The 20,492-nt window shown below is 41.1% G+C and overlaps 1 protein-coding gene across 1 annotated transcript in view; it reads left to right on the top strand.

Annotated features, from left to right (window-relative positions):
• The first annotated feature begins 4,826 nt into the window (after positions 1–4,826).
• LOC122795699 (retinol dehydrogenase 11-like) overlaps positions 4,827–20,492 on the top strand; it is a 429,761-nt gene continuing 414,095 nt past the window's right edge. Inside the window, exon 1 of the mRNA XM_044063998.1 lies at positions 4,827–5,366. Coding sequence (XP_043919933.1) covers positions 5,204–5,366 — 163 coding nt within the window. The 5' untranslated portion in view covers positions 4,827–5,203. The remainder of the gene's footprint in view (positions 5,367–20,492) is intronic.

Here is a 20,492-nt window from a genome sequence, read left to right as displayed (position 1 = left end):
CTAATAAAATAAGGCATATATTTGGCTGGATCACAGATTGGACCTGAGAAGTTAGGATAGGGACTTTACCTCCACAAAGAAGCCGGTCACGAGTGGAGTCCCTCAGGGCTCACTGCTAGGACCTCTCCTTTTTGGCATCTACTTCTCTGAGGTAAATGCAAATGTCAAGGACCTGTGTCTGACCATGTTTGCAGATGACCGGAAGCTAGGAGCAGTCACAGAACTGAATTCTTCTAAATAAACACTCATCAAGATGACCTGACACAGACAAATAAATGGTGCCAGAGCCATGGTCTAAACTTCAGAGCAAAGAAATGCATGAGTATCCTTTGGAAAGATGTCCACTCCTGCAAATAACAACACTGATAATACACTACTAAGAGAAGATTCAGTGGTCAGTGATTTGGGAATGCATGTAAACAGTAATCTGGCCTTTAACCACAATGTGTCTGTGCTGGAGAGAGTTATTTTATGTAGCACAATTTATGTGTATAGCATCTTGGTCCAAGGATGTCACTGTTGCACTGTAATTTGCCTTCATCAGACCAGTCATTGAATAACCTTCAATATGTACCTGGCCAGGCATTTGCAACAACTGGAGTGTTCACAATGGTTCCTCTCAAAAAAAAAAAAAATTACAAGGCATACGCAACAAGTCTTATGAGGACTGCCTCAAGGTCTATCCGCGTACTTGGTCTCCTACAGACTGCTGCGTGGCACTCTATGTCTGGCTTAAAAAGATGACAAAATCCAAATATCTGGTGTAGTGCGAATAACAGAAGACCAAGAACCAAATGGAAAACTCCAAAATTATTGCAGTAAAACACACCAAGAATCTTAGTGTGTTTATACTCCAATAAACGGAGTTCGTATACAGGCTTGTTTGGTGCATTTTCCATTTGGTTCCTGGCTTACAAAGATTCCAAGGATTCCACTTTGCTAGACCTGTTGCACATCTGCAAAACAAATGGCATCAGAAATACCCAGTCTGGCCACTTAAATATCAACTGCAGCATAAATAGGACATGCTGGAGGGGCAAGTATGTGTCCCAGAGATTACCCATTCTCTGGAACAGGTTTCCCATCCATGTGAACTGCAGTTCTTCCCTTCATCAATTCAATTGTAACTTGGGCCAGTAGATGGGGAATTGGAAATTTACCCTTGGTGTCTCTTATGGACACAGGCAGCCTGTAAATACTTGACTACTCATATGTGAGCCTATATCTAACCCTTAAAATTACCCTGGGGTATCAAAACATGGATAACATTTGAAGAAACATTGTGGGCGTAAGATGGGCACTAGGGCTGTTAGCCTAGTAATTACCTACGAACATCACAATTTTACCCACTTATAAAAGACATCAAGTTATTATGGCAAAATGTTTGTGCATAGGAAGACCCTATTTTATCCCACTTTGCTGTAGTGCAGTACAGTTCAATAGTGTATAGCTACATACATTCCTATATATCACCTCCCCAGTTAGGGATTTTTGTCAGCGGTGGTGCAGCGGTAGCATTGTCGCCTCACAGCAAGCGGTTCTCCAGTTCGATTCTCGGCTGGAGCGCCTTCTGTGTGGAGTCTGCATGTCCACCCCACGGTCGAGTGGCATTTGAAAGACATGCGTGGGGCGTGCCTTCGTTGAAGGTTGGGCGTCAAGCTGGCACCTCGGCACTGTAAAAATCTATTGCCAATCATTAGCGGACCAGAGTTCAGCTGTGGCGACCCCTAACCGGGAAAAGCTGAAAGAAGAAGAACAACTTATGGATATGAAAATGTACTGTGTCACTTATTACAGGGAATTAAGGATGTGAGCTGTTATCATGCTTTACCCTGTAGTCTGGAGTTTAACTCCCTCCGTCTCCATTTGTCTATCCTCATTAACAAATATAAAATAACTATCTAAATAAATAAATGTAATCTCTAACTGCCTATGGCTAGCCTATGGTCTACTCCAGCAAAAATAAAAATCCATACCTTCCCTGAAGAAGGAAGCCAGTCACTGTTTTCTCATTTCTGCCTTCTCCTGACTGCCCATGAAGCACACATGCATCCAAAGTTGTTAGCAGTGCAAATTGATACTCTGCTTCAGCATCAATGTACCAATCATAGATCAGCTTTTTTTCAGTAAAAAAATCTGTTTTTCATTTCAAAGTGTGTGTTAGAAAGTCTACCAGATCCAAACTGGGGGGGGGGGGGTTACAACCTTACGATACTCCAAGTTTGTTTGTTTTTTTCTGCCAGTTTATGTGCATAAAGGGGCACCTCTGTCAGCATTTTTGTTTACATTTTAACAGTTAAAAAAGTATACTGTGCTACATCACAATCTGCTCTAAGCAAACCCTACAGGAATGAATGAGGCAGTTAAAGGACGTAAAATGGGCATAACTTGAATTGCTCAGTATTTGTTCACATCTGTATATAGCAAGGCTGGATATGATAAGGTCTGGGTTGCTATCACCATTTCATTATTTTAGTGGTTTGCAGATTTTTTTTTTTTTTTGCTGGGGATTCAGACTATGAACTGTCAATATGCTACTTCCTGTAGCCAACGGTTTGATTCCTTGTACCTCAATTTGACTACTGTCTTATTCTGAACAAGTCACTTAACAGTACTCTGAGGAAATCCAACTAAGTTCTTCAAAGGTCTAGTTGACTGCATGCCTACTAACAACCTATGACTGTAGACCTCTAGAACTACTTGTCTGGTTTACAAGATTTTTTATTTTCCATTTGTATGGACCGCTCACCTAGTAACAATTTATGACTATACACCTCTAGAAGTGCTTGTCTTGGCTACAAGATGTTTTTCATTTGTTTTGACCGCATGCCTAGTAACAACCTATGGTTGTACACTTCTAGAGGTGCTTGTTTGGGCTACAAGATTTTTTTTTCATTTGCGTGGACCACATGCCTAGTAACAACCTATGGCTGTACACCTCTAGAACTGCTTGTCCGAGCTACATTTTTGTTTTCATTTGTAGTCCTTTTTCAGACAGCTGTGCACAACAGATTCTGTGGCAACAGACTGAGCAGTGCCAAAGTTATTCAAAAGAGCTGTGGCTAGACTTGTGGTGTGTGCGATGATCTGTGTCTTCATCACTAATTTTCAGTGACAGAATGTCACCCCTTTAATTCTCTGCTTGCTGCAGGACTCCATTATACAATGACAAACAGTACAGCTGCCCAAGCTCCATCAGTAGAATATACATCTGAACTCAGTTTCTCTCATGTGGAAATCTGCTGTAAGTGGATTATTTTACCAGTAATTATAGACAGTTTTATATGAATGTAAATTTGTCTACGTCACAACTGATAATTCACTAAAGGTGTTTGAAAAAAAATAATTATAGGCAGCTGTCTACAGACATTCAATCTTTTTCCCTTTACCTACCCAACACTGAAGGCCCATTCTCGAACCTGAGCACTGAAAGAGTAGAAATGCATTGCCTCTGCACCAGTTTGCCAGCGCAAAGTTTTGTCTTATCCTGTCAGTACTGGTGTGTGCTAATTAACCCGTGCACCAGACAGAGGCAAACATAAACTGTGTTCATATGATACGTTATGCAAACTGAAAGGATCCTAGATTACAGGTGGAAATGGGTCGCTAGATGATTAACTTTTCTGCCCACACTGCAGTCCATCCATCCTCAACCCCACACTGCAGTTGTATGTCTGTAATGAAAACCAACAGCACTGCAGTCACATGGCACGTCATATACTTTCGAGGAAATAAAACGTTCCCGCGGACATTATTAGTAGACTGACTAGGGCTGCCACCTTTCCAAATGCCCAAAGTGGGAATTTTTTTGCAGAAATCTGATATTTTGCAGGAAAACACATACCCACGGCTAGTACAAAGGACAGAACTTCGCTTTTTGCCAAACTAAAAGCTTATTCTTGTAGCAGCGAGTTGTTTATGCTATTTCATATAACATTGAGGTGCTTCCGATAAAGCATAACGGTTTCAGGCAACTATTAAAGCAAACCCAGGAAACAATTTTTTTATCCTAAAATCTCAGTACACATCCCCCTAGTAAAGTTGGACAAGTGGTAACCCTAACACTGACTTAAAATAGCGACATAGTAATGCCCTCCAAGGTAAAGTAGTACTGTTGTCCCTGTTACATAATCACTGATTATCATCACATCACAGTTACAGACTTTTTCTTCAGAAAACACCTGTTTACTCACCAAGCTATGGTGAATGTCAGGAATGGACTATCAAAAGGAAAAACAGAGCCAAGAAAGGGGGTGGGTATCTGCAACCCACCAACCCCGTAAATAAGTCACTTAACAACACGGTGCTCACAGTTACCCCACTGAAAAGTGAACTGGCGGAGCAAAGCAGAATTAATGCGCTACTAAAAGGGAAAATAAACGTGATTAGAAAGAAAAACATTACCAGCTCCGAAACTGATCTACAATGAACTTGTATATAAATAGCAGCGATTGCAACACCGAATGTCTACGTTCACAGTGCGTGTTTTGGGAGGGGGGTGTATGTGTGAGACAGAAAGACCGAAATACGTGTCAAACTCTTGCTGGACAAACCCAAAATTTACGGGGGAGTGGGGAACAAATGCCTAAAATTAATGACATATTTTAAATACTGCCGTAGTGAGTGCGTGTGCCTTCTGTGGAAGGTTGGGTGCCGGGCTGGCAACTCGACACTGTAAAAACTCCACTGCCAATCATGAGCGGACAGATAATCCGCTGCGGCGACCGCTAACCGGGAAAAGCCGGAAGAAGAAGAAGATAAACTTAGTCGCTACCATAACCTGTTTTGCATTAGCATGCACTTCTGAAGGTTATGAAGTCTGAAACTCAAATGTCTGTCATTATTTAGTGACGTCAGTCTCAAAGATTTGTTAAAAACACACATTTTAGAAGGAACAGACAAAAAAATTAAAAACAATGCAAAAATCAGGACATTCTGCAAACTTATGGACAGTTCAGGGATCAAAATGTCAACCCAGGTCTTCTGGCAAAGGTTTATATGTGTTGCTCCTGCTACTTTAGGGTGGCGCTAGGACGCGGAAATTTAAGCGTTTTCTTTGGATGCCTCAAATGCCGAACCTCTATTGCACAAAGTTCGAGCACGCCCGCAGTCCAAACGTTGTACCGCAGTGCTTACAGATACTACAGAGCAGCGGACGATGTGCTAGAGTTGTCGTACGTTACTTTAGGTATCCCACCGCACCATGGATTATGTATCAGTTTTCTCACATTGGTTTGTAATTTTATCAGCACTGATAATAATTATTCTGGTACTAAAGAAGGCGCTTTATAAAACGTCTTGGAAAATTCAGGATTGCCACGTGAGTTTAGCAGGCAGAACAGCAATTGTCACAGGAGCCAACACAGGTAAGCTTCTGGCAAGGTCGTGAATCATAGCAGTCAAACAATCAGGGGCAAATCAGGGACAAATCCAGCAATAATCACGGACACGTTTCATATACAAGTATTATTAACTTGAGACACTGACAAAATAATAGAACACGAGTGAATATACATTTTCTAAAGTAAAAGAAGTCTGTAACTCTAATTATTGTCATTATTTAAGTGTAATTTTTAACACCTTTTCTTCAAATGTCACCACTTTTAGGTGGGATTAAGAGGGACAGAGCTAAAATGTTAGCCCAAATCCGGGACAGTTGAGAAGTATGTGAATCATAACTAAAGAGGGCATATGCAATAATAAATGTACGTCTGTGCACTAGGCTATGTATTTCGTATGCTGTTTACTACGTCATGTAGCACCCCGTTTTTGCAGATAATTTCAAAGTCTGAGTATTATGTGTATCCGATACTTTAACCTATTTTACCACTCTGCATAGATAAATGATTTAGCTGGTGTTAATGTGCATGAAAGTATACACCCCCATTGTGGAAGATATGTGCCTCTGCTTTGCACCCCTTCAGCCTAGACTGGTTTGAATGGTGGTCTATACACACTGAGCAGAGTGGAGGAGGGGCGTTGACTACCACTCTGATCGAGATATAGAAGTATCCTGCTTTTTTGGCTTATTTATACTGATTATTGTTTCTAGCAATTTATATATAGCAATGTTCATTGCCCGCTGCATAGTTTTTACTGCATTTTGTTGTTATTAACTAATCTGCACGGGTAACTGATTTGTTTGCAGTTAAAAGCATTGTGTAGAGTCTCTTTCCCCCTTTATCTGTTTAAAAACTTTCATTTTGTGGCTTTCTGTAGTGTTTACTGTCTAAAGAGTGTAGGCTAATAGCTTTAGTATTGGTCCGCACCCTCCCTCCCTGTTGGTGTCTTGTCATTATACTTGGTGGCTTTGCAGCTGCCCGCCCCTACTGTAAATTTGATCTGGGACACTCTTCCCAGTCTAGTGTCATTAGCCCATTCTACCTAATACAGTGAGAAGCTCTGACAAGGCCTTTTACTCCTCCTTTCTCCTTTCTCCCTTTCAAAAAAAAAAAAAAATGCCTGAATCTACTTGTGTTCTGACTGTGCTTCTCAAACATTTTGGAAATATATAGTATATTTTAGAGCATTTATTATAACTGTATTTGCCTTAATATTGATACAACCCAAATGCTCTAGATTGCACTGCATCTGAATTGTTTGTGTGTTTTAGCTGCTTTTTGTATATATAGACTTCTCTGTATATGTAGACTAACTACTTATTCTGCTGTATTACTGCCTCTTAAATCATTTTTCAGTTGTGCACTTGCCTTGCTTCATTTAAAAAGTTTTAAATTGCTAATTTTGTAGAGTTTTAGGTGCATTTACTGTTTAGGACTACACACTCAAGTGTGTTAGCCTTTTCTGTGTTTATTTAATGTATTATTGCATGTTTAGCCTGTTTTAACAAAAAAAAAATACTATCTTGTTTGCTCATTTCCCACCTTTCCTAGCCAGTCCAGATCCCAGGCTTTGCTTGTCTCAGGACTTTATTTTCTGTGTTCAGAGCTTGCTGTGGTAGAGGGAAGTCCTACTGCTTACCAGTGGGAGTGGTGAGCATTGAACTGCCTGTCTAACACTAGAGGAGTGGTTTCCAGCTCTGAAATTGTAATTTTATTAGCCTTTTTGGGCTGATTTCTATCCCTTTCAACTTTCTGGCTTAAAAACGCATGTGTTTGCACATTTTTCGCATCGTGCAGCACCACGAGGTTAAACTATTCCAGGTGCCAGAAAGTCTGCTCTTCAAATTTTATCTTAAAACTAGCTGGTTTCTCAGTAGTAGCACTAAAATCTGAACCCCCTGTGACTAGCACTTGCTCTAGAACGTGCTGGAAAGCACTAGGAAGCCTGAAACTGATACAAGCACTCAACTCTCCTTGTAAATAAGGAGAAATTAATCGTAGGCACTAAACAGCCTATAATTGCAAAGTACATTGCAAAGGTAAGGGAAAACAGCTCTTATACTTTGCAAAAAAAGCACCTAAACAGGCATGTCCAAGGGTCAGCTTCAGGTGATTTCTCCTGTCCACCTGGTGAATCTGGGCATATTGGGGCAATGCAGCAACTACCTCATGTACACAGACAACCCTCTCCTCCTACCACCCAGCACTACAACCTGCGAGAGATGCACTTACATAGCCAAACTGGAAGCAAAGCTCTCTCTGGCCAAGATTGTGCTAGACAGTCAAAAGGAGAAGGTTAACACCTGCACTACACGTCAAGCAACTCATAACCCTTCAATACCCACACCATCAACACCCACACATAGCAACACTAAACCCACATATGCGGAGACCCTTAACATTAACCTGCCCAAGCAACAAGGACCTCCAAAGCTGAAATCAAACAAACACCGGTCACAACCAAAGTGACACATAGCTCACAACACCAGTGAGCCACCCAACAACAGCCCCTAAGGCAAGACAATGTACCCAACACTTTAGTCATAGGTGACTCTATAGTCAGGCACACTGATGTCCCACTCACCATCCTGAACAAGGAGAAAATTACAGTCAGCTGCCTGTCGGATGCCAGGATCCACCACATAACGCTTGCACTCAAGTCACTCCACACTAAGTATAAATACGACTGTCATTTTCCATGCTGGAGTGAATGACTTGAGATGTACCTCCCTGGACTACATGAAAAGAGACATGGAAGAGCTCTCAGATCATGTGGCCCAGGCAGGTATGACCCTAGCCCTAAGTAGCATCCTGCATTTGCCCAGAATAATACCACAGTATAAGGACAAAATGATTGACTTCAACAATTGGCTAAGCTTCTGGTGTCATTCAAAGGGGATCAAGTATCTGTCTGCCTGGGAAGACATGATCGACAAACCACGATGCTTTGCCAGAGAGGGTCTGCACCTGTCACCCCTGGGATTCAGTTTACTGGCTAAAGCTCTTGCCACCCCTATGGTGCCTCTTTTAGGCAAGGTTCAAAGGACAAAACCACCACCGTAACAGACACAAGCATGCAAAATCTGAAGGTAATGCTACTCAATGCTAGAAGTCTAAACCTCAAAATGCACTCTCTCAAGGCACTCCTAAAAATGGTGAACATCGATGTCTGTGCAGTAACCGAGACCTGGTTCAAGGCTCCAGAGAGCACCCCTGCAATACCAGGCTACAACTCTTACCACACTTTTCAGCCACAAAACCAAGACCGAAACACTAAAGATGGAGGAGTGTCCATATTCACCAAGGAAAGTCACACCTCCAGGCTAGTTGTCCAACACAATGCATCTGAAATTCTCCAGGTGCAACTAACACTAGGCAAGACTGCAGTCTAAATTGTAGCTTGCTACAGATCCCCCACCATGCCACAAGATTGTCACGACACCTTTCTAAACATACTGGAAAATATTAAGATACAACCAAACACCCTAATACTGGGTGATTTCAACTACCCTGCCATTGACTGGGAAAACTACTCAGGTACCAACTCCTTTTCCCAATGGTTCTTGGAATTCATAAATTCCAATGCCCTGGATCAACTAATCCATTGTCCCACCAGAGGCTCCAATATCCTAGACCTGGTCATTACCAACATGGGAGATAGATGCTCCACACCAGTGGTCACCCCCTCATTGGTCAGGTCTGACCATAAGCAAATCACCCTTGACATCCACATCCAACCCTCAACCCCCAGTAAGGAAACCACCTTAAAAAAACTTCTCCAAAGCCAACTTCATGCTACTGAAGGCAGAAGTGGCAAACTTCATGAAACCCATGCAGACGGGATCTGAAAGTTTGACTGCAGAATCCTACACTAAGGCACTGTACGAGCACATCCACTCGTGCATGAATCGTGCCATCCCAAATAGAACCAAGATGCTCTCCTCCAAAAAAAGGAAGCCAATCTGGTGGCCCCCTGCTATAAACAAACTATACAACAGAAGGAAGAAACTGCTGCAGAAAAGAGGAAAATCCCAGGATGCAAAAAAGTCCCTCATCAGCCTCAGTAAGAAGTTGAGATCCCTCATAAAATTCTCAAAAGCTAGTTACGGAAATAAAATTGCCAAGGATTCCAAAGACAGCCACAAAGCATTCTGTAGTTATGTCAAGAATCTAAATGGCAATGCTTAGATCTGCTCTGAGCTACAACAAAATGGCATTAAATATACTGATCCCAAGGATATTCCAGTATCCTGGCAGATTGCTTTAGTACCAACTTCACCCCCTCTGACCCCCTAAAGGGCCCATCTCAATAGCAAAAGATTGCCAAATTCCGGTAATCACGGCCACACAGGTAGAAACCGCACTCTTCAAAGCTAAGAATACAGCATTCATGGGACCAGATGACATCTCAGGCTGTGTACTACATGAACTACAAAATTAACTGGCACCTTACCTAAGTGTCATGTTTAATCATAGCCTCACCTCAGGCTTCGTGCCCACTGAGTGGCACACAGCTACAGTTACCCACTCCACAAGGGGGGATTCTCCTTGGATCCTGGGAACTACCGTCCCATCAGTCTGACAAGCCTGATCTGCAAGGACATGGAACTTATAAACAAAGACATTGGCAACCTTCAAACACTGGACCCCCACCCAGTTTAGGTTTGTGAGGGGCCGATCTTGTCTCCTGAACCTGATTGACCTCTTTGAATCAGTCTCCAGAGCTGTGGACGAGGGTAAGGCGGTCCACACAGCCTATTTGGACCTCGCCAAGGCCTTCAACGCCATCCCCCACTCTGGAATCATAGATAAACTTACTAAGCTGGGCATAAATCCCTACGTCACTCGATAGGTTGCCAACTGGCTTACTGACAGAACCCAGACTGTAAAAGTAGCCGACTCCAAATCCAGCTCCAGACAAGTTACAAGTGGAGTACCTCAGGGTTCAGTCCTGGGACCACTCTTGTTTGGCATCTACTTCTCTGAAGTACAGGCCAACACTAAGCGACTCTGGCTAACAAAGTTTGCAGATGACTGAAAACTGGGAGCCATTATTGAATCCCCAAATGATGTGGATATTCTACAGAAGGGCCTTACAGAAACAGTTGCCTGGTGCCAGAGCCATGGGCTCAAGCTTAATGCCAAGAAATGTATAGTTATCCCATTTGGAAAAAAACATGTATCCATGAATTACCACATAGGCGGCAGTACACTAAACATTGAAAGTGTGATGACAGACTTAGGGACACAGGTGGACAGTGGTCTCACTTTCGATAAACACATTGCCACAACAGTCAGGAAATCGTTCTATGTGGCACACCTCATCACTAAGGGCTTTTCATCCAGAAAAAAGGAGGTCATTGTCCCACTGTACTCATCCCTCATTAGACCCATTATAGAGTTTAATGCCCCTTTGGTATGTACCTCACAATACATCTGCAACAGCTGGAAAGGCCACATTAATACTTCACTAAAAGAATCACAGGCCTAAAGCAGATATCATATGCTGACCATCTAAAAAAACTCCAGCTATACTCTGTGGCATATCGTCTACTCAGAGGTGATCTCTGCTTAACATACAAGGCCATGTCAAACTCTGAGCTGTTGGACATGCTCCACTTACAAATCCCAATCCCTCAGAGCCACACGCTCCATGGATCTAAACCTTGTCATCACAATGAACAAAACATGCTGGAGGGATAGGTTCCTGACCCAGAGACTTCCCATACTCTGGAATAGACTGCCCATACATGTCAAGCAGAGTGCCTCCTTGGCCCTCTTCAAAAGGAACCTTGATGATTGGATGGTAAATAGAAAATTCACCCCGGGGATCATGTCAGTTGCCCTGCTAGACAGGGGTCCAGAGAAGTAAATATTGTGGGAAGAAATATCCAGGGAATTGTTATGGTTAGGCTTGTATAGGCCCTAGGGCCAATAGCCTAGTACCAACCTATGAACCTTTGCATAAGGGTCCTGAATGACTGGAAATATAAGTAATCTGTGAGAGTGCCTACTTGCTTAGCCAGATATATTGTCTCTTCAGTGCCAACTGACTGTCCTGAAGTAGGATGGATTGTCTGGAAGGAAGAAAACTGTTCAGCCTTTCATCACTTAGTTTGTATAGCAGGTTGGCTACTGTACCCTGAGAACTAACAGCAAGCAGAATTTTCAGGGATTTTTAACAGTATAGAACGCCTTTCTTCATCATCATTTCTCTTTCCATTTAAACTGTTTTCAGCAGCCAACTTTTTTCGCCACAGACAACAATAGTATAATCTAACACACCATTTCAGGTCACACACAGGAATGGGTGGAAATATTTTATTGGCAGTCCTGACTAGCTGATGTTTGGGCTGCTGCTCAGAACTTAACCCTTATGCTTGAATGGAATATTTGATTTTGTAATATTTTTTAGTACATGTTCTGTTTTTGGATTTAGATGTCATGTTTTTTCAGATGCTGTGTTTGTGTTGTTTTTATGTATAACTGCTGTGTTTATATTGTTTTTTTTTAATCTGTCATGCAGCTATTATGTGCGTAGTTGTCAAAGGAAAAATATACTTTAAAAATGATCAAAACACAGTAGGTTCAGGTTAAGGCACTTTAATCTTGCAGCAAGGAGACAAAAACGTGCTAATACAGAGTTTGTCTAACCAGAAACAGGAAATGCATTCATTTTTATAGGTTATCAAACTAATCCTGTCCTACCATGCTGATGTAACGAATTACCACCTTTTGGTCATCATCTGCTGACCATCTTTCCCGTGATTTTCTGCTGATTTAAACAATTTTTATGTGAAACATCCTGAGGAAAACAACATGGCCTTGGTTACTTTCAGTTAGATACTTGTTATGTTACATTCAAGATACTATAGCTAAATTGAACACAATGCTAGCAGTTCATTTCTCTAATAAGCCTTTGTCTAACTTATCTCTAAACTACTGCAGCTGCAGAGGTTCCCATCCTCTGAACAAGGCTGTCTGTCTAGAATCATTACATTTATTAAATGGTATATTGTCTATTCATATGCTTCTGACCTAGCAGATTAACACCTGCTTCTCAAGTACATTTCCACAAGGCATAAACAAGAATATTGCTGTGCTAGCAGTTACTAGGTCAGAGGGCAACTTGCAAGTTTCAGTAAACATGCTGCAGTTTCAATAAGGCATATTTTTAGTCTCATATGAAACTCAATTTATATAAATCACAGTGCATAAGAAATAGAATGAAAAGCATATGAAAAATACTTGATTATTAATTTGGCATTAAGCATACACATATTAATACATATTTTTCTAACATCTCCCTCCTGTTAATACTTTTTATTCTATTTTCAAAAAAGGATAAACAGCTTGCTTCTTTTCCTAACCTCTTCCATTTAGGATTTGCAGTTAAGAAAGTCATTCAGTTTAAACTTTTATGAAAGCGTCTCACATTCTAGCAGCTCTTCAAATTCAGTACTTTGATACATAGTTTCAGATACGGATATATCTATGAATTCCTTAATTCATTTCTTCATGCAGGGGATTCCGCAACAAATACAAGCTCCTATTAGGAGTAAACCTACCCCAATAGCAATCAGTATGTTCATAAAGATGGAGCCCCACCCCCCCCAAAGGCATTCTGAAAAAAACTCTGTCAGAGGGTTTGGGCCTGGTTTGGTCATGGCCGACACTTGCTGAATCACCTCGAGATGGTCTTTAATCTCATGCTGATGGTCAGGAATGAACGCACAGCACTCTTCTTTGATTAAAGCGCAAGTTCCACCTCTCGCCGCTAGGGTGAAGTCAAGAGCCATTTGGTTTTGAAGCACTACAGTTCTCATGGCATTCAGTTCATCAGTTATCAGTTCAAGGGCAGAAAAAGTTGCATTACTCATTATTTCAAGAAGTTTAGACAGTTTTCGCAGTTCCCATATTGATTTGACTCCGCCATACATGGGTGATATACCTGCCCAGGATATAACAGCATTGCTCAAGTCCATGTGCACAAGTTTGGTTCCCACATTACAATGGTCTTTCTACCCTGCTTCAATTTGTCCCACTGGATTCTCCGGTTTCTTAACAGTCTTTTTGGTTATGTCTCGAGTATTTCAAATATTCCCTTGAGGCAAAGCTGCAGTGTGTCAGATGGCCGGAACCAGGTATCCCAAAAAACAATTGCCAGACCAATTCTCAGGTAACCATTTATATGCCTTTTTCCCACATACAAAATAACAGTCCTCTACCTTTGTCATTACTTTGTTACGAAATGACTGCCTTGCATGAAACATTTTCCTATCTATCACTGATAACTGTTTGAAAAGTACAGGACTGTGCTGTACCTGATCAAGAGTTTTATGCATAGATATCAAAAATGAGTCATAATCTGTACTACAAGATCCACTCAAATCATTTGGTTTTCTATAACATTTGTACTGTACAGTAACATTACATTTGCTCCATCCAACTTGGATGGAATCATTTTTATAAAAACATACAATTCCTTTTTGTGTCACAGGCAAATACAGTGCTACTTTATCTTGTGCTTTAATAGCGACTGTGTCAAAAAACAGATTTTCCCAGGTCTCATTGACCCCTAGGGGGATAGCAGTCATTAACAAACCCCCGTATGCTGTTGGTATGGCCATACAGACCCAGCAGTTCGAAACATTGAAAGTGTCTGCGTATACATGTGTGATTGCCTGATAAGTGTTAAAGTTCGGATGCCAGTCTATGTTTGGTTCATTACGTCTAATCAGTTCAACCTTTGTGGCAGGAAAAAAGTATGGCCACAGCAAAAAGAACAGTGTGATCAATATTGCAACAAAAACAATCATACAAGTTTTTGAAATCGCTCAGTGTCTCTACTCACTCTGTATCTGGCCATTTTGTTCTTGTTGTGCAGCAGTAACAAAGTTTTTGTCCAGTTCAAAGTTTTTAACCAGTTTACAGTGTGTCAAATGAATCCAGGAAGCCCGTTCCGCGATTTTGACTGGGGGGGGGGGTTGACAGCAGTACCAGGTACGGACCTTCCCACTTCGGAGAGCTCCAGTTCTTCCGTTTCGTAATCTTTACCCAGACCCAGGTGCCTGGGGCTACTGGTGCCTCCGATTTCGGTTGCTCTTTATCTGAAACAGAATTTAACTGCAAAAGTTTGTTATTCAAAAATCTCCTCATATATCCTGCAAGTGAACTGTCAGCCTCCTGCTCTGTACACGAGAGGTTTCCACTGAGGTGTATAATATGCCCTCCCAAACAAAGTTTCAAAAGGAGTTAATCCCTTTACATTTGGAACAGTTCTCATACTCAACAGTGCTAAAGGCAAACAGTGCACCCAATTTTTCTGAGTTTCTTCTATCAGTTTCCTAAGTCTGTTCTTCAGTACCCCATTATGTCGCTCTACTAGCCCTGCAGATTGAGGGTGGTACGCACAGTGGTTTTTTAACGATATTCCGAAGTAACGACTAAGTTATTGGATTGTTTGGTTCACGAAATGTGCCCCGTTATCACTATAAATCTTTTCCAGTATCCCAAATCTGGGTATAATTTCTTTAACAAGAACCTTTGCAACCGTAGCTGCATCTGGATTTTTTAGTTGGAAACGCTTCTACCCATTTGGAAAACATGTCTATAATAACTAGGCAGTATTTCTTATTCTCACATTTATTCAATTCTATGAAGTCCATACAGATAGTATGGAACGGATATGGTGGTGTAGGAAAATTCCCTCGCTTAGGCTTCAATGCCCCTTGTACATGATGCTTGTTACAAACATGGCATGCTGCACAAAATTTTTTTGTATAGTTTGTAAACCCATAGGTTGTAAACACTCGATTCACTAACTGTACCATCCCCCCTGTTGAGTCATGGCTCTGCCCATGGCTCAACAACGCTGCATATCTAAACAAATTAGATGGCAAAATCAGTTTCTTTTCCTTAGAGATGTACAGTCCCTTTTCGAGGATTGCTCTTCGTTTTATCCACTTTTGTTTCTCAAGATTTGTAGTAAGTGTCTGCATTGTTTTTAACATTTCTAAATCTAAAGTCTCTGAGGGTTGTAATTCCTCACTCAAAAGAAAAGTTTCTGTGGCTGAAGCCTGCACTGCCATTGCAGCTGCAACTACTGCTTGTACACAGTGGGGCAAAAACCGCGCCACTGGATCTAACTGTGATGAATAATAAGCTATGGGGCGTTGTTTGTCCCCATGTTGCTGTGTCAACACTGATGTCATATAACCTTGCTTACAATCTACAGTCTGAATAAACTGCTTGTTATAGTTTGGTAATCCTAAAACTAAGGATGATGCTGTCAATTGTTTCAGCTTACAGAAAGCTGCTTCCGCTGTAGGTGTCCATTGCAATAAATCCTGTGCAGCCATTGGTTTTTTAAATATTAAATCAGCCAGTGGAGCAGATTCCAAAGCATAGTTTGGTATCCAACTCCGACAAAAATTAGTAGTTCCCAGGAAGGACATCATTTCCTTCTTGGTAGTTGGTCTGGGTGCTTGTAAAATCGCTGTTTTTTTGTCTTCATCTAATATTCTACCTTCTTTGGATATTACATATCCTAAGTATTTAACTTGCTTTCTCCAAAGCTGTAACTTGTCTTTGTTTACTTTGTGACCTTGAGTAGCTAAAAATTGTAACAAAGCTATCGTGTCTTCTTTGCATTCTTGCTGGGTGGGGGCTGCCAGCAGAATGTCATCTAAATAAAGTAGAATCTGACTACCTTTCGGTGGGATAAATCCCGCCAGGTTGCTTGCCATTTCTTGTGCAAATATTGTTGGACTTTCACAATACCCCTGTGGTAATCTGGTATATGTGTACCGCTTTCCCTGAAATGTAAATGCAAACCAATATTGGCTGTCAGGGTGTATCGGTATTGAGAAAAATGCATTACTTATGTCTACCACTGAAAAATATTTTTGTTCTGGCTTCAAATCATTCAGTAAGGTGTGTGAATCTGGCACCGTTGGTGCTCTGGGTATAACTGCATTGTTCACTGCTTGTAAGTCTTGGACCATACGCCATTCCCCGTTTGCTTTCTTGACAGGAAATAAAGGTGTGTTACATGGTGAATCGGGAGATTCTATTAAGACTCTTTCCTTAAGTAAGGCTGCTATGATAGGTTTGATTACTACCTCTGCATCCTTTCTCAAGGGATATTGTCTTTTCTGGGGTCTAAAAGCTGACTTTGGCGTTATGGTAACTGGTCCTGCTGTTCGTATTGGTCCTACATCTGATTTCCCTGCTGACCAGAGAATGTCTGGTATGTCTCGCAAGGCTTTTTCCTCTTCTTCCAATAAGAGTAATACTCAGCTATTCTCACTAGCCTGTGAGTGCACAGCTGGGTGTGTCTGTGTAATCCAATTCAATTTCTGTTTCTGTACTCCTTGTTCTGAGAGTTCTAATTCTGTTTGTTTTTCCCACCTCGTGACTTTTTCACCTAAGTCTGCCCATTTTAAAGTTTTATTCTTAGTCAAACTAACATGGGGCAGTCGATTAGATTTGTAGAGTGCTAAAAATTCCTGGGGTAATCAACAGCTTGCTACACTGTTCCCTTCTGCATCCCAGTACAAGTTTCGCAATACTAGCCTGTTTGCATGGTTTTGAAACAATTTTTGTTCATAATCTTTATCAGGACCTGGTCTGTTACAGTAATATAGAGCACAATGCAACAAATGCTGTTTGTCAGTGTCGAGGGAGGGGAACTTGCTGATAGCTACGTTCATTAGTTCTTCGGTTACTGCCCCTGGACCAGTCGTAACCAAGTCCTGGCTGTACCAATAATACATTTCACCCTCCGGTTGCACTACAAAAGTGTCCATTTGTCACTGTGCTTCCATACCCTGGATGGCTGGAACTACTGCTATGCCAAATATCTGCATTAAATCTCTGCCCAAAAGATTCACTGGGCATTTTGCAGAAACTACAATTTTACTTTTCTGAGTCATCCCTGAAACAGGGTCTATTATTGTAATGTCACGGGAGAGTGGCTCCCGATATAGCTGTCCATTAGCTGCTTTCACTAGTATATAGTCTGGTGATTCTGTATCTCCCAGTAGTTTGGAAGGGTGTATCAGGGTGCATGAAGCCCCTGAGTCACACAAAAATTTAACTTCCCTCCCCTCCACCAGAAGCGTCACTTCCGGTTTCGTGTCTGCTAAGTAAAGGTCTAAGCTCAAAAGAGCTAGGTCTAAAATTTCATTTTCTTCTATGTCTGTGTATTCATATACATCCTCTACCCCTTGTGTCACATCCTCTACTCTTGCTATCACATTTACACTTACCTTTTCCTGCTCACTCTCTTCTAATGATTCCTGACTATCATATAGTCATTCCTCATCCTCCTTATTTTCTGTGGTCGCCTTCTTATTTAGCCTGCAATCCCTTGCTAAATGTCCTTTTTTCCTGCACTTAAAACACTCACCCTTTTTCTTTCTTTCTTCGAAATCTTCTGATCGTTTGTCAGATTGTTTATTTCCCTGGGTATTTTTCTTACCCTTTTTTCCAGTTTGTACTACAAATACTTCTGACCCATCTTCTGCTGAAAATACTTGAGTTTTCTTTTTCTTTTTACTATTAAAATGTCTTTCTGCGTGTCTAGCATATTCAAGTAAGGCTTGTAACCTACTTGTTCGATGATCTATCATATGCTTCGTAATGAAGCTACTAATAGGTGCAATGCAACCTTTCAAAAATGTGTTTTTCAATTGTTGTTTATACGGGGAATCATTCGCTTGATTTTCAGGAACTGTCATGCCACTATGATTGTTAAAGCATTCTAATAATCTGGCATAGTACCCATCTACTGTTTCTTTTTCCTGCTGTATGCATTGATTAATACAAGTCCAATCAGCCCTAGGCTTCCACTTTTCAGAGATTCGGTCTGTTAGACCCTTTACTCTGCCATCCAGTTCTGCATCAGTATGTGGGAGTGGTCTAAGTTGTACGTCACGAGGATTCCAGCTGCCACAAATCATGTGCCAATCTGGACCTACAATTTGTCTAACTACTTTTTCTACTTCCTCTCCATTCAAATGGTAACTTAATCTCATACCCTGTAAGTCTTCTAAAAACTTTCTAAAATTCACTTTTGGGTGGGAAATACCTTCTGTGGCTTTCCGGATATCTTCCGGTGTCCACGGTCTATAAACTAAAAGAGTTGGATCTTGTCCTGCCTGTCCTGCCTGAGGATTCGCTACTTCTATGAGCGGACATATCTCTTCTTCACTCATAGCTTGTGATGCTCTATTTAATTCATTTAATTCAATTTCCCTCCTCAAGTCGCATGTTCGAGACCTGGTCTCGATGGGATCCCTGATAAACGGTTGTGCTTTTGCAGGGACAGCTGGGTATAGCGGAGGTGGATCAGCTCATCCACTCGTTTCATATTCTGGTAACGGAAGTGATGGGGGCGAAGGAGAGGCCGTCGCTATTACTAAATTATTATCCTCTTTGTCTAAAAACATAGTTTTTGAATTTTTAATTCTTTGCTCCCTACGATTTGCTTCCTCAAGCCACCTGTGCGCCTGAGGGACTCCTAATTGTCTCTGCTTTCTTAACTGACCTTTCGTGTCTATTTTTAACTGTTTTACAAGTTTCATAAGTGCAAGTTTATCTAAATTACCCTCGAATTTGTACTTATCGACCCATTTGGTATAATATTTAACATTATCGGCACGCTGTAATTGCATATACTTCGCGTCTTCAGTTAGGGGCGTGTCCCGGGAACTTTTTGTGCACTGATTTCCCATTGGTGTCTTAGCTAAGCTGTAAATTGTTACGTAACCCTTTCTATCACGTGGTACCACAAATCTACACCTTTTTCACAGTTTATCTAGAATAACTGTCTACCTATTCTGTTTCCCTGATCTATGACAAAAAACAGTAACCCCTTCTTCTGTCTCTAATTTGCATAAGCAATTTACCTGACAAAAAAAAGAACAGTTCTGTAACTAGTCCATGATCTTGAAACAGAAATAAGGTAATTCCTCCTTACCTGACCCTCCATGAGTTGATCCACCGGATCGTTGACTCGTCCTCCAATCCCAGATCAGAAACAGTGGCTGGCCTCTTTCGAACGACAATTCAGTCGGAGGTCTTTCAAAACAGAAGAGCCGATTTGGCCTCTTCTCCGTACGGATACATGCAACCGGGCCCAATTCTGACCTAGGTCCAGAGCGAGAGATACGTATTCCAGTCCGAAGGACCAATCTGTCAAAGGAAAAATATACTTTAAAAATTATCAAAACACGGTAGGTTCAGGTTAAGGCACTTTAATCTTGCAGCAAGGAGACAAAAACGTGCTAATACAGAGTTTGTCTAACCAGAAACAGGAAATGCATTCATTTTTATAGGTTATCAAATTAATCCTGTCCTACCATGCTGACGTAACGAATTACCACCTTTTGGTCATCATCTGCTGACCATCTTTCCCATGATTTTCTACTGATTTAAACAATTTTTATGTGAAACATCCTGAGGAAAACAACATGGCCTTGGTTACTTTCAGTTAGATACTTGTTATGTTACATTCAAGATACTATAGCTAAATCGAACACAATGCTAGCAGTTCATTTCTCTAACAAGCCTTTGTCTAACTTGTCTCTAAACTACTGCAGCTGCAGAGGTTCCCATCCTCTGAACAAGGCTGTCTGTCTAGAATCATTACATTTATTAAATGGTATATTGTCTATTCATATGCTTCTGACCTAGCAGATTAACACCTGCTTCTCAAGTACATTTCCACAAGGCATAAACAAGAATATTGCTGTGCTAGCAGTTACTAGGTCAGAGGGCAACTTGCAAGTTTCAGTAAGCATGCTGCAGTTTTAATAAGGCATATTTTTAGTCTCATATGAAACTCAATTTATATAAATCACAGTGCATAAGAAATAGAATGAAAAGCGTATTAAAAACACTTGATTATTAATTTGGCATTAAGCATACACATATTAATACATATTTTTCTAACAGTAATGTACATTATTATTGATTTTTAGTGGGGGAATAAAGGAGTGGCAGCCCACCTTAATGCTGTACTTTACTTGGTTCCCTATTAAGTAAGCGAACGCTTAATATAACGAGCACTGTTGAATCGACAGCTAAATGTCGAAATGGCAAAATTCTGAAGACACGGAACAGTGATTTTTTCCCAGGGAAAAA

The sequence above is a fragment of the Protopterus annectens genome, chromosome 2.part2 (genome assembly GCF_019279795.1).
Source record: "Protopterus annectens isolate FY-2018-M chromosome 2.part2, PAN1.0, whole genome shotgun sequence".
NCBI classification, from domain to species: domain Eukaryota; kingdom Metazoa; phylum Chordata; order Ceratodontiformes; family Protopteridae; genus Protopterus; species Protopterus annectens.
This window is presented reverse-complemented; position numbering and strand designations above follow the sequence as displayed.